The sequence below is a fragment of the Ranitomeya variabilis genome, chromosome 3, assembly GCF_051348905.1.
Source record: "Ranitomeya variabilis isolate aRanVar5 chromosome 3, aRanVar5.hap1, whole genome shotgun sequence".
In the NCBI taxonomy this organism is placed as follows: Eukaryota; Metazoa; Chordata; class Amphibia; order Anura; family Dendrobatidae; genus Ranitomeya; species Ranitomeya variabilis.
The window spans coordinates 639,444,982-639,459,343 of NC_135234.1; the positions used below are offsets into that span (position 1 = coordinate 639,444,982).

Sequence of the window (14,362 nt, forward strand, 5' to 3'; positions counted from 1 at the left end):
GCAAACATCTCCTGTAAATGAATTAAAATGAGAAACAACAATATTCTTCACCTGTCGGCCGAAAAGATAATAATCCATAATGCCCGACGACTATTCTGATGTGACTGCTCTCAAAGATAGCCGGCCACACACTGACACAGGTGCTACCGTGAAAGAGTTTAACAAAGTTCATCAGCTGATGAGCCCTGGTGATCTTACTTATGGCACCACCGCTGCACAAAAATGTCACAGCTGCGGGGTCACGCTGACATCCGACAGCATGACCCGCGCAGACCTCTGACCGACGGTAACGATCTTACCAGCGGTAGCGTTACGGCTGATCAGAACTCGTGTGACAATGTGGGAAACACCATAGGAAGCCTGTAAATACGCAAGTAAAAATTCAGCAAATCCGCAAACATTTTTATACCTGCATTTGTGACTGACTCAATTGAAGTCAGTGGGTGAAAAATGCTAAAAATCAGCACAGAGAATTGACATGCTGTAGAAAAAAAAATGAACTGCAAATACTCAAGGAAAATTACTGCTCATATGCACAGCACTTCAGGATTCTTATTGAATTAGCTAGCATAAGGATTTCATAGCGTTTTTGGCCCACTTCCGTGCAGTAAAACTCTCCGCAAAAACGCACCGTCTGCACACAGCCTAAGACACCTGACTCTTCAGCAGGCTACACTTCCCCAGTGGAACCAAGCTACTCAGTTTAGCTTAGTGTCACATAGGAAGCAGACACCGGCATATGACCCAGATCTGTCTCTACCCATGACATTCCAATAATCGCCTGCGTGCAGCAGAGGTGATCGGGTTATCGCAGCTTCTAGTCTCCCAGGGAGACTGTTGAAGCATGCAAACAGTAAAAAAAAAAAAAGTTTTTAAAAATATAGAAAAAATATATAAAAAGTTAAAATCACCCCCCCCCCCCATTCAAGATAAAACTATTTAAAACAATAAAAGAAACACATATTTGGTATTGCCATGTTCAGAATAGCCCGATCTATCAAGCTATAAAAATAATTAATCCAATTGGTAAACAGCGCAGCGGAAAAAGTTAAAACACCAGAATTATGTTTTTTTTGGTCGCCGCAACATTGCACTAAAATGCAATGACGGGCGATCAAAAGATGATATCCACACCAAAATGGTATAATTAAAAATGTCAGCTCGGCACCCAAAAATAAGCCCTCACCGAGGCCCAGATCACGAAAAACGGAGACGCTACGGGTCTCGAAAAATGATGCAATTTTTTTTTTTTTTTTTTAAACAAACTTTGGATTTTTGTTTTCACTATTTAAATAAAAAACAACCTATACATGTTTGGTATCTACGAACTCAATTGCCTGGAGAATCATAATGGCAGCAGGTCAGTGTTAGCATTTGGTGAACATGGTAAAAAAAAAAATCTAAAACAATTCACTGCACTTGGAATTTTTTTCTTGTTTACAGGTACATGACATGGTAAAACTAATAGTGTTGTTCAAAAGTACAACTTGTCCCGCAAAAAACAAGCCCTCACATGGCCATATTAACAGAAAAATAAAAAAGATAGGGCTCTGGGAAGAAGGGGAGCAAAAAACAAACGCAAAAACGAAGAAGGGCTGCGGTGTGAAGGCATCTCATATCTACCATCGTAACTGGAAGGCCAACTTCCGTTGGTGTGAATCAAATGAGGTTGCCCCTATGGTCTTTTTTCTTTCCTGGCTCTCTTCGCATTCTTGCAGTCATGTTTTGAGTCCAGTTTGGCCTTCAATTCCTTTAAGAGCCAGGTCTCAACCTTATCTTTCTTTTTGAGAGAAACCTGGCTTCTAAGTCTTAAGGTACCTTCACACGAAACGACTTTGTAACGATATCGCTAGCGATCCGTGACGTTGCAGCGTCCTCGCTAGCGATATCGTTTAGTTTGACACGCAGCAGCGATCAGGATCCTGCTGTGATGTCGCTGGTCGCTGAATAAAGTCCAGAACTTTATGTGGTCGTCCGATCGCCGTGTATCGTTGTGTTTGAAAGCAAAAGCAACGATACCAGCGATGTTTTACACTGGTAACCAGGGTAAACATCGGGTTACCAAGCGCAGGGCCGCACTTAGTAACCCAATGTTTACCCTGGTTACCAGCGTAAAAGTAAAAAAAACAAACAGTACATACTCACCTGCGCGTCCCCCAGCGTCTGCTTCCTGACACTTACTGAGCACCGGCCCTAAAGTGAAAGTGAAAGCACAGCGGTGACGTCACCGCTGTGCTGTTAGGGCCGGAGCTCAGTCAGTGTCAGGAAGCAGACGCTGGGGGACGCGCAGGTGAGTATGTACTGTTTGTTTTTTTTACTTTTACGCTGGTAACCAGGGTAAACATCGGCCCTGCACTTAGTAACCCGATGTTTACCCTGGTTACCCGGGGACCTCGGCATCGTTGGTCGCTGGAGAGCGGTCTGTGTGACAGCTCCCCAGCGATCAAACAGCGACGCTGCAGCGATCGGCATCGTTGTCGCTATCGCTGCAGCGTCGCTTCGTGTGAAGGTACCTTTAAATTACAACCTCTGTTCAGTTTCTGGTTCACTCTGTTTCCCCATAGTGGCTTCTTTTAGATCCCTGGGATCTTAACCTAGTGTATAGCAATAAGTGTCTTCCTTTTGAACCAATCCAGCACATTTCTCCCCTCTGACTTTCCTGGAAGGTGGCACTCCCATCTGGTGAGTACCGTATTTTTCCGACCATAGACGCACTTTTTTTCCTCCAAATTTTGGAGGAAAGTCTTATGGTAGGGATGTAACGTGTGGAGGGGGGGCTGTGGCGAGTGGGATCGCACTGGAATCCCACTGTCAGGAGGCAGAAAAATGTCCCTGCTGCTGGAATCAGCACTGGGAAACAAAGTGGTCCCAATGATTAAAGTACCGCTTCCCCGCCCACCTGTCAGCTGAGCAGTGAGCAGACATTGAAGAGTCCTTCACTTAAGCAGCCACACACACGGTTTCCCCAGTGCTGGACTCCTGCAGCAGCTGGGGAGATCTGTGTGTCCGGTGGAGGAGGGGGCAGCAGCAGGGGCCAGAGGGGACAAGATCGCCGCATACCTGCCTGCCTGTGCTGGATGCTGAGTGCTGGGCATAAGGACCTGTGTGATGTCATGAAGTGGGCGGGCTGGAGGGTCACATGACAGCACAGAGCCCTCCCTCTTCTGATGTCATCACATGTCCTTCAGACTCCCCACTAGAATCTGCAAGCTTCCTCTTATGACCTGTGCTGTAGAAAGGCAGGGAGGGCTCTGTGTGTGCAGTCATGGGAGGCTCCAGCTTTTTACCTTACCACAGTGTGGCTGGCTGCCACAATTAAGAGGTTAGTCTTTACAACACACAATAAAGCACTCTGCCACTACTTTGGTGAACTATAACTCCCAGCATGCCATAGGATCTGCAGGACATGCTTTGAGTTATAGTTCCCCCATGGGATTTTAAAGCAGCACTCCAGTATTATTTTGCAGTGCTGGAGTGGTGCTTTAAATATAAGCCCTGTGCCCCCATTCTTATACTCACCCTCCAGCGTCTTCATAAAGTACTGTACAGACACCACACTGGTCTCGCAGCACCATCTTCTACCCATAGCTTCCAACATAATAACATACTATTATATATAATAACACCACATATAATAGTATGTTATTTATGTTATTACATTTTACCACATTTTTTTGCTTCAAATATTTTTTTCCCTAGTTTCCACCTCTAAAACCTGGGTGCGTCTTATAGTCCGGTGCGTCTTATAGTCTGAGAAATACGGTATCTGAAGAGGCAGCTCAGTATTGTCACTCTCACTTTCATTTCCTTAACTTGGACAAGATAGTTTTGCATCTTTTCCTTCCTAAGGTAGTTTATTCTTTTCACCTGGAGGAGAATGCTCTGCCCTTGTTCTGTGCTTCTCTCTCACATTTCACAAAGCAAATAGATAGAATTTGGATTTGGTCAGAACTGTGCATCACTACTTGTCGGTGACAGACTCATTCAAAAACAGACACTTATTCCGAAAGGACCTTATTGATGTGTCACTCTCTATGGCTACGATTTCATGCTGGATTCCTTCTGCCATTTTGGAATCTCATAGGGCCAAGGAAAAAGTTAAGGTTCAGTCAAACTGGGAAGTAGAGGCCTCCAAGGCCATTTGCAAAAAGGCCTCTGTACTGCAGCTTTGCAAGGCTGCTACTTGGTCCGCAGTCACTACTTTTACAAAATTTAACAGGGTTCAAACTTATCCTTGGCAGATTCAAGTCTGGGTAGAAAGGTGCTGCAAGCGGCAGTCGCTCAGATGACAGCCTGAGGAATATATGCCTTAATGAACCAAACCACAAAGCAAAAACAGTGCAAGAAGTCCATGGTATAGGCCAGAGGTCCCCAACGTTTCTGACCTTGAGAGCCACATTCAGCTCTGAGAGAAGGTCGGGAGCCACATCAAGCCTTGAGAGAGGGTAGCGAGCCACATTCAGCTCCCGCCCCCTCACAATAGTGGCAACCAAAGCCCCTATTACAGGCACAATGGTTAACCAAAGCTTTTCCACAAAAATCACGCCAAAGAAGAATACTAAGATTCAGGGGTTCCCACAATACCCCCATTCAGTATTCTCCTATAAAGCACTCCCAAGACACTGGCACATCAAGCTTCAAACATCTCCTCTGACAGGTGGTATCAACTTGTCTCCAGCGTACCATTCTTAACCCCTTCACCCCCGGAGCTTTTTCCGTTTTTCCGTTTTCGTTTTTCGCTCCCCTCCTTCCCAGAGCCATAACTTTTTTATTTTTCCGTCAATTTGGCCGTGTGAGGGCTTATTTTTTGCGGGACGAGTTGTACTTTTGAACGACATCATTGGTTTTAGCATGTCGTGTACTAGAAAACGGGAAAAAAATTCCAAGTGCAGTGAAATTGCAAAAAAAGTGCAATCCCACACTTGTTTTTTGCTTGGCTTTTTTGCTAGGTTCACTAAATGCTAAAACTGACCTGCCATTATGATTCTCCAGGTCACTACGAGTTCATAGACACCTAACATGACTAGGTTATTTTTCACCTAAGTGGTGAAAAAAAATTCCAAACTTTGCAAAAAACAAAACAAAACAAAATTGCGCCATTTTCCGATACTCGTAGCGTCTCCATTTTTCGTGATCTGGGGTCAGGTGAGGGCTTATTTTTTGCGTGCCGAGCTGGCGTTTTTAATGATAGCATTTTGGTGTAGATACGTTCTTTTGATCGCCCGTTATTGCATTTTAATGCAATGTCGTGGCGACCAAAAAAACGTAAATCTGGCGTTTCGAATTTTTTTCTCATTACGCCATTTAGCGATCAGGTTAATGCTTTTTTTTTATTGATAGATCGGGCGATTCTGAACGCGGCGATACCAAATATGTGTAGGTTGGGGGTTTTTTTTATTGATTTATTTTGATTGGGGCGAAAGGGGGGTGATTTAAACTTTTATATTTTTTTTATTTTTTTCACATTTTTAAAAACTTTTTTTTTTTACTTTTGCCATGCTTCTATAGCCTCCATGGGAGGCTAGAAGCAGGCACAGCCCGATCGGCTCTGCTATGCAGCAGTGATCATAAGATCGCTGCTACACAGCAGATTTGCAGGTGTGCTGTGAGCGCCGACCACAGGGGGGCGCTCACAGCCACCGGCAATCAGTAACCATAGAGGTCTCAAGGACCTCTATGGTTACCTTCCTGACTCATCGCCGACCCCCGATCATGTGACGGGGGTCGGCGATGCGCTCATATCCGGCCGCACGGCCGGATGCGGTAGTTAAATGCCGCTGTCTGCGTTTGACAGCGGCATTTAACTAGTTAATAGCGGCGGGTGATCGCGATTTCACCCGCCGCTATTGCGCGCACATGTCAGCTGTAAAAAACAGCTGACATGTCGCGACTTTGATGTGCGCTCACCGCCGGAGCGCACATCAAAGCGGGGGTCCCGACATGTGACGTACTATACCGTCACATGTCGGGAAGGGGTTAAATCATCTCAAAACCCCTAAAACCAGTATATGTGCGTCCAGATCTGCTCTTCTGAGCAGGGCTGCTCACAAAATTCACCATTTTCAGATTTGCTCTTCATACCTGTTTGCTAGAACTGGAGCTAATTCACCAAGCTGACAGATAGCCGCGAGCCACAATTCATGGAACTGCGAGCCACATGTGGCTCCCGAGCTACAGGTTGGGGACCCCTGGTATAGACAAATATTGCAAAATTTATTAGAAACTACAAAAGGTCCTTTACAACATGGAGGTAAAAATCTGCAATCAAATGGACACTATATGGCGAGGGAGCCAGGGTAACACACCTGCTTAAATAAAGTAGAGCATGTCTTAATGTTTAAAACAACCAGGATGTCATGTAGAAGCATCATGCAGTACCAACAAGCATTGCTGCAATGTTATACATCAATTCATATATATATATATATATATAGAGTGCATTATCAGCAGGGTACTGCAAGGTGTAACATGAACATATACAAACATACCCGGTAAGCTAACAGAGTGTGCCACACCATCTCCCACCTTCCCCGACGCGCATTTCGAATATTACCTTCCTCAGGGGGCCCTGGGGTAAAGGAGCCAATTATGCCATATACAGCTCAGAGAATTTTTTTTTTTTTTTTAAATGTAAAGCCAGGAAAATTTGTGTGTGCATACATATATACTAAAGATGCCTTATATTTAAAACACAAATTACCGTTTCATGTAGTCTAAAAAGTTAAATTCCCTTTCAGACACTTGTACGGAAGTAAGCTCCTCCTCTTCTACTTCTTCTTCAGCTTCATCTTCTTCATCCAGATCTACTTCTGCTTGAGTAGATCCTATAGTTTTAACGAAAATAACTGTAATCTACCTCAATTTTTTGTTTCAAGGCTATAGTAATTAGCTCAGTAAAGGAAAAAAAACAGGGATTTTTGTGTACTCACCGTAAAATCCTTTTCTCCGAGCCACTCATTGGGGGACACAGGACCGTGGGTGTATGCTGTTGCTACTAGGAGGCTGACACTAAGTTAATACAAAGAAAGTTAGCTCCTCCTCTGCAGTATACAACCTCCTGCTGGCTCCTAGAGAACCAGTTCAGTGCAAAAGCAGTAGGAGAACATTAACAACATATAAGAGTACAACATGCCAAACTAACGAAAAACACCACCCATTAGGCCAACAGGGTGGGTGCTGTGTCCCCTGATGAGTGGCTCGGAGAAAAGATTTTATGGTGAGTACACAAAAATCCCTGTTTCTCCTTCACCTCATTGGAGGACACAGGACTGTGGGACGTCCCAAAGCAGTCCCTGGGTGGGAAAACAACAGAAAACATCAGGCTTCGCATAACAACTGCCTAGATGTGTGCCACAGCAGCATGTAGAATTCTTCTGCCCAGCCCCGCATCAGCCGAAGCTTGGGTATTAACATTATAGTGCTTCGAGAAAGTATGTAGGCTGGACCAAGTTGCAGCTTTACAGACCTGCTCTGCCTGATGCCGAATGGCCCAGGAAGCACCCACTGGCCGAGTGGAGTGAGCTCTGATCCCCGCTGGGATAGGCTTACCTCTGATGCGGTAGGACTCCTGAATGGTGGAATGAATCCAGCTATCTATCGTCACCTTTAAAGCAGCTAGGCCCTTCCTGTGCCCCTCTAGAAGCATGAACAAAGAATTAGACCTTCGGAAGGACACCATCCTCAATACGTACCTTCTCAGAGCTCTGACTACATTCAGAGTATGGAGAGCCCTTTCCATCCTGTGGACAGGAGTCGGACAAAATGAAGGAAGAACAATGTCCTCGTTGAGATGGAAGGAGGAGACAACCTTGGCCAAAAAAGATGGGGACGGCCTGAGGACAACCTTGTCCTGATGGAAAATAAGCAAAGGCGTCCAACAGGACAGAGCAGCCAGCTCCGAAACCCACCCATTTGATGTGATTGCCACGGGAAAAGCAACTTTCCAGGACAGAAAGGTGAGCGGAAAGTCCTGAAGTGGTTCAAAAGGAGCTTCCTGTAAGACTCCCAGGACCAAGTTAAAGTCCCAAGGGTCTAAAGACATGCGATAGGTGAGAAGCACATAAGTAACCCCCTGAATGAACATCTTCACCTGAGGTTTTGTCGTAATCCTACGTTGGAATAAGACATCAGGTGTCTGACCAATTCGTCGTGAACAACAGAGCCAGACCTGGTGAAACAGAAGGAGGCGACCGCCTACCCTGCCGGCGTCAACCGGATAACCCCAGGACTCATCGGGCGGTAAATGTGTGGGACCTAGATCCCTTAGATCCAGACTGTTTGGGCCGGCCCTTCCATTGCTGATTGGACCTAAAGGATGCCTGGGGTCCTCTGTTCGTGCGAGGAGAGCATCTTGATCCTAAAGAGGTAGTGGTAGAGGACCAACCCTGATTGGCAGACAGGGAAGAAATTTGCTCTTTCCTCCTGCAGCATCCGAGATAAGCTGAACCAGCTTCTCTCCAAAAAAACACCCACTCTGGTAAGGAAGAGATGTCAGAGACCTTTTTTTTTTTATGACCTTTTTTTTTTTTTACGCGGATTCCGCCTTGCATTCTCTGAGCCATAAAGATCTTCTGATCGTGATGACATTTCCGCTGATCGAGCCGCACAGTTGGCCGCATCCAAAAAAGCTGTACCAGGTAATCTCCTGCCTGAGAAATTTGGCTAGCCAGCTGTGCTGCCTCCGGAGGAAGATTACTGCTCTGAATTGAGTTAGCCAAGGTCTCCGACCAGGAAACCATTGCTTTAGCTATCCACGCTGCAGCAAAGGAAGGACAGAGCCGCACCTGAGACCTCGAAAACAGATTGAGCCAAATTTTCTATCTTGCAGTCTGTAGAATTTTTAATAGATGATCCGTCCGGTAGGGATAGAACGGTTTTGGATGCAAGGCGAGAGACTGGTGGGTCTACTACAGGGGACTCAGCCCAATCTTTTCTTAGATCAGCTGAGAAAGGGTACTTCGCCTCAAACGGTTTTTGTCCCGTAAAGCGCTAATCCGGTTGCTCCCTGTGCCGATTAACTATATCCCGAAACTCCGGGTGAATGGCGAATGTTCTATGAGGATGCTTTGCTTTTTTGAAGCACACAGCGTGACCCGGAACAGAGCCAGAGTCTTCATCAACCTTCAGAGTTTGGTTGATGGCCTAAATTGTAGAATCAACCATCCTCTGAAAGTCTGGCGAATCCAGATCTAAGGAGACGTCTGATTCATACTCAGAATCGAGTTCGCTACCAACGTCTGGAGAGGGAGAACGAGAGATGGAGCTCACGGACGCCAGGGCACATGATTGTACGGGAGATGTACTACGCATCCGTTTCCTGGATGCTTGTATGTTTCTAGATTGTTTGCAGCCCTTGCTAGCCGACTATTCCCGTGTAGGGGAGGGTCCCTCTGTGTCAGACGTGCGAACGCCACGATCCCCAGAAGGAACACTTAAGGATTCAAGCGTTTTGGCCAGAGAAATCAGATTGCGACAGACGAGACCCACTCAGGGGGACTAAGGACACTGGGCTCAGTGTCAGCTGGGGGGCTCCTGAGCGCATTTTGGGTCACAGGCTTTGCAGAGCAGCTAGCTCTGAGCTTTTGGAAACGCAGACTGGCAGGAGTTACATGAAGTGAAAAAGACTAAGAGTCTTATGGGACTTTTTAGGTGCCTGAAGCTGGGACATGATATACTCCTATGTGCCCCCTTAATCGGGGTTCTCACAGAGGATAGGATACTGAAAGGGAGAGAGAGCTAATGGCAGCGGTCCTACCCAGGTCCTGTGTCCCAGTCAGGAGAATCACTCTCCACGTCGCTATTTGGGCAAGCAGGAGGCTTCCTGAGCGCCCCCTTCACCAACACCCCCCACCCCCCCAGAAAAGTCTGCTGCCTGTGCCCGGACTGCTCAGAGCCCCCCTTCTCAGTGCTTATCCGAAGAGGCCCGAGATGCTGCAGGTACCTTCGCTGTAGTGCAGGCACCTCCGTTGTGCTGCTGTCGCTGGAGATTTTTTGGACGGTGGTTAAATACTCACAATCCACTCTTTCATAGGGTGATGGAGAGGAACCGTCCGCCTCCTTGCTTCATCCGCTAGACAGTGGTGGAGCAGTGGGGGCTGCACGGACGCCAAAACGGAAGGTGCCTCTGCGCATCCAAGGGGTTCAATCCTGGTGGACAGGGCTGGTTGTCAGTCATTAGGCCTAGCTGCAGAAGAGGGTACATGAAGGCGACACTCCACATGCTCGCCTGTTGTTGGTTTGGGGAGATTGGAGCCTTGAAAGGATCCGTCGCCCCTTCGTCCAGGTAAAAAAATCTTAAGAATTAAAAATTAAAATAAAAAAGTTTTTGATCTGAATATCAGACCCATGTGCCCCCTACAGACACTAAGCATGAACTGGTTCTCTAGGAGCCAGCAGGAGGGTGTATACTGCAGAGGAGGACCTAACTTTCTTTGTATTAACTTAGTGTCAGCCGCCTAGTGGCAACAGCATACACCCACGGCCTGGAGTCCCCAATGAGGCGAAGGAGAAAAATTGTTTCCTAATAATTTTAGAATCTTGAGAGAGAGGGAAAAAATTACTGCAAGTAATTTAGGTGAGTGAACCCAGTTAGCCACATATTACTACTTACTTGGAAGATCAGCAAAAAGAATTTGCTTAAGGAGCTCAAGCTCTTCTTCAGGGTCAGACTCTGGAGATCCAAACACATCCCCCTCTGGCCATACTTCTCTGGAGAAAAGTTACAAATAATTAAAATTGCTTGTAAACTAAGTTCGTAGGCGGTGTGATGAACATTACATAAATTGTACCTTGCCGAACGAAGCAGAACAAGAGACTCTCCAGCCTGGCCATTTTGAAGGCCATTCTGTATTCGCACTAATGCTTCAGTTCTTTGCTCCTCAACAGGTATCTCAGATGCGGCATCAAAAGGCATAATTTCATCTGGCAGACTTTCTGAGCCCTAAGTGAGTTATAGTGTCAGATGAAGATCGGAATCCATAGCCAAACCTTGAAGTAGCTATTGAACAATGGCAGACATTACCGTAGCACAGTTCTTTAGTTTCTCTGAAAGAGATTGCCAGATTTCCTCCAATTCTTCAGAACTTTTAGGCTGTTCCCGATGTCGACTTGGTTTCTTCTTTTTCTTTCTTTTCACCTTACGGCTCTTTTTGTGAAAAAACTCTATTAGTATAGTTGTGTTTTTTTCCTTAAAAGTCATAGTCATATAGTCTATTGCATCCAATTATCAACATTTCAGCAATGTGGCAGACTGTCAGATGATGATACCAATAGATGGCTATGGATTTGCTCAATAGGTCACTACAGAATATTGACTTTAGAAAAGAAAGCATTTTCTTCAATCTACATTTGGTTCTAGGAAGCACTTATAAGCATCTTGGAAGACTTTTAGTAGAAAAATGAACAATTATATCAATCATCAAACAATGGCTCACCTGCACCATAACTGTGCTCTTTCCTTTACAAAACTTTTCCAGCATTTTGAGGAACAAATGTGTTGTTTCCACCAGATCTTTTAAAAATGACCGAGGCTGTTTGGTCTCATCAAACTTACGAAACAGTGCCAGAAACAGCTCCCGATATTCCATCATGTAAAATATATTATCTGGGCGAAAAGAAAACACATTATAATTATTTATATAGCAGGACATACAATGTTAGGTGTCTGTAATAAATACACAAATGTCATTGGTTAAAAGCACAGATGACTAACTTTTGATGACTTTGCTACTTTCTCGCACAGATCCATCCTTTGAATGATCCATTTCATTAATAGTCATGAGAAGTTCCTGATAGGCCTTTAGTGCAAGGTGCATTCTGTAATAAGAATATGGAGAACATAGCCAGTTTTATAAGTAAGCTAGCAAACTCGATATGCTGCCTTTTACACAGCCAAATGATTGTTCATATCTGCAATATCTCACTTTAATACTAATAAGAATTTTTTTTTTTTGTGTGAACGTAGCCTAATCAAACCCTGCAGAGCTGGCTTTGTTACAGCACATAAACCCTTTGACAGAAGTTACCATAAGCCTGTGTAGGTACTCTATGTATGTTACAATTACAAAACCACTAAAAGTAGTGAATAAATATTACAAATGCAAGGTTTATATCCTCACACTTGCTTAAACAGCGCACTCACAGCATAGCATGGACAGACAGCTGTCCGACATGGTTTAATGACTCCTGCATTGAGAAGGGGGTTGAACATGATGGCCAGAGATGTTTCTTCCAACTCCAACATTCTATGATTCTATAACAGTCCTACCTGCGGGCCCATGAGGTTGCCTCCTTCTTGTCAGTCAGCATCATTTCATAGTAATTCGTGAGATTTTGCTCTATAAAATGGAATGTCCTTATGCTCGCAGTTTCAGACACAAACTCTGGACGAAATTTATGCACACGATTGAACGCCATAAAAAAAGCCATAGACCATAGATAATATGTTTCATCATGCTGCTGTGCCCTCTCACGGATTAAGTGATCCTAACGAGTAGATATGAATTATAAAATGAAGCAAAGAACAGAAAAAGTGAAAAATTCCACACAAAAAACACAAAGAAAGACCTTACTGTCAAGAATGTGCATGGGATCGTTCATATCAAAAGCAGTTCCTTGACTTGTGAGCATCTGCACTAAATAATAATTGGGGCAGACCTCTGGCGCTTTACAAGGTTACTCATGTATAGTATACAAAATTGTAGTACACTTTACGCAAAAAAATTGTATCAGTTTAATTCAACAGAAAATTTCATGGAAACCTCCCAATCTGGCACCGAAATGGACAGAGGAAAAAAAGTCAAGTTGGAACCTGCTTTTTACCTGCCGGACCCTCATGTTTTTAAAGAGGACCTTTCACTAGTTTCAGCGTGTTAAGCTGGTCACATCATGGAACAGTAGCTGCCGAGCCAAGTAATATTTCACCTAGGGGTTATAAGAGACTTGTCTCTGAGGGAGTGTACTTCTTTCTCCCCTTTATGAGGTTGACCAATCATAAGCAGGCAGCGTCATGCAAGGGAGAAAAGAACACACCCTCCTCTGAATGACAGCCATCATCTGCCGGCTCAGCTCCTGAGTTAGCTCCATTCTTTCACTTCCAAGGAGCTCTGTACATATATGGAGCTCATCGTTAATGGGTTAACTGAGTATGCAGAAAAAGTAGGAAATAAACATTAAGTAAATTTTAGTAAAAATTTTAAGTTTAGTTTTTCTTTTAATAATCCACTTATAACTTCATCATTCACCTTCACAAGGAACATTAGCCGATTATAGCAGTTCTCCAGGAAGTCTACACAAAACTCCTTCAGGAAGAGGCGGACATTTAAAGCAGAACGATGACGCATCTCTGCTTCTTTAGCTTGTTGTTTCCTCTTCGGGACTCTCTTCAATTCCTTTCCAAGATCATGGGTGTAATTCTCAAACTGTTTGTAAAAATGGTAACTCTTTCAAAACTCATTACTTAAATACATTTTTTTACATCATTTAACTACTGTATATGTTGCACAAACTAAGAATTTTCCTTCAAATAGGCAAGGTGCATTTAGCTCAAGGAAGAAAAAAATGCAGATAATGAACAGAAATGCTTCTGATGGAGGCTGTGAATGTTTTAGGTCTCCAAGACCATACATTCATGTACAAAACCGCTTTACTCTGTTGCATATTAATCAGATACATAGTCACGTTACCTCCAAAACAGATACCATGTGTGTATCATCTTTTTCCTATACTTTTCGTATACACGATTATTAATACTTCAGTTTAACATTCGATCCAATTCCAGTTGTTTCAAATGCGAAATACTTACATTATGAAGCCCTTTGTGGTAAATTATATCTTTATCGCCAATAGACTTCAAACCCTGAATTATATATGAGCCACCAAACCGTGAATGCCTATAACAAAGAAAAAAAAACAACATTGAAAGTGCAAGTCAAATGCACTTTACATATACACACTTAATATGCCAGTCTTACAGAAGAGATATATATATATATATATATATATATATATATATATATATATATATATATATATATATATATATATATATATTTTAAATCACACTAATTAACCCCTTAACGACCAGGCGTATTACAGCTTTTGAATTTCCGTTTTTTGCTCCCCTTCTTCCCAGAGCCATAACTTTATTTTTCAGTCAATATGGCCATTTTGCGGGACAAGTTGTACTTTTGAATGACACCATTGGTTTTAACATATCGAGTACTGGAAAACGGGGAAAAAAGTCCAAGTGCAGTGAAGTTGCAAAAAATTCCACAGTTGTTTTTTATTTTTTACCATGTTCACTAAATGCTAAAACTGACCTGCCATTTTGATTCTCCAGGTCATTATTAGTTCACAGACACCA

At 43.9% G+C, this 14,362-nt stretch overlaps 1 protein-coding gene across 1 annotated transcript in view; it reads right to left on the reverse strand.

Moving 5' to 3' along the window:
• The window catches only part of TIMELESS (timeless circadian regulator), a 184,137-nt gene that overhangs the window by 61,654 nt on the left and 108,121 nt on the right, over nt 1–14,362 (reverse strand). The window contains exons 9-17 of the mRNA XM_077297607.1: nt 13,802–13,889; nt 13,242–13,418; nt 12,266–12,483; nt 11,711–11,814; nt 11,433–11,602; nt 11,021–11,143; nt 10,788–10,939; nt 10,610–10,707; nt 6,701–6,824 (exon numbers count right to left, since the gene is read on the reverse strand). Coding sequence (XP_077153722.1) covers nt 6,701–6,824; nt 10,610–10,707; nt 10,788–10,939; nt 11,021–11,143; nt 11,433–11,602; nt 11,711–11,814; nt 12,266–12,483; nt 13,242–13,418; nt 13,802–13,889 — 1,254 coding nt within the window. The remainder of the gene's footprint in view (nt 1–6,700; nt 6,825–10,609; nt 10,708–10,787; nt 10,940–11,020; nt 11,144–11,432; nt 11,603–11,710; nt 11,815–12,265; nt 12,484–13,241; nt 13,419–13,801; nt 13,890–14,362) is intronic.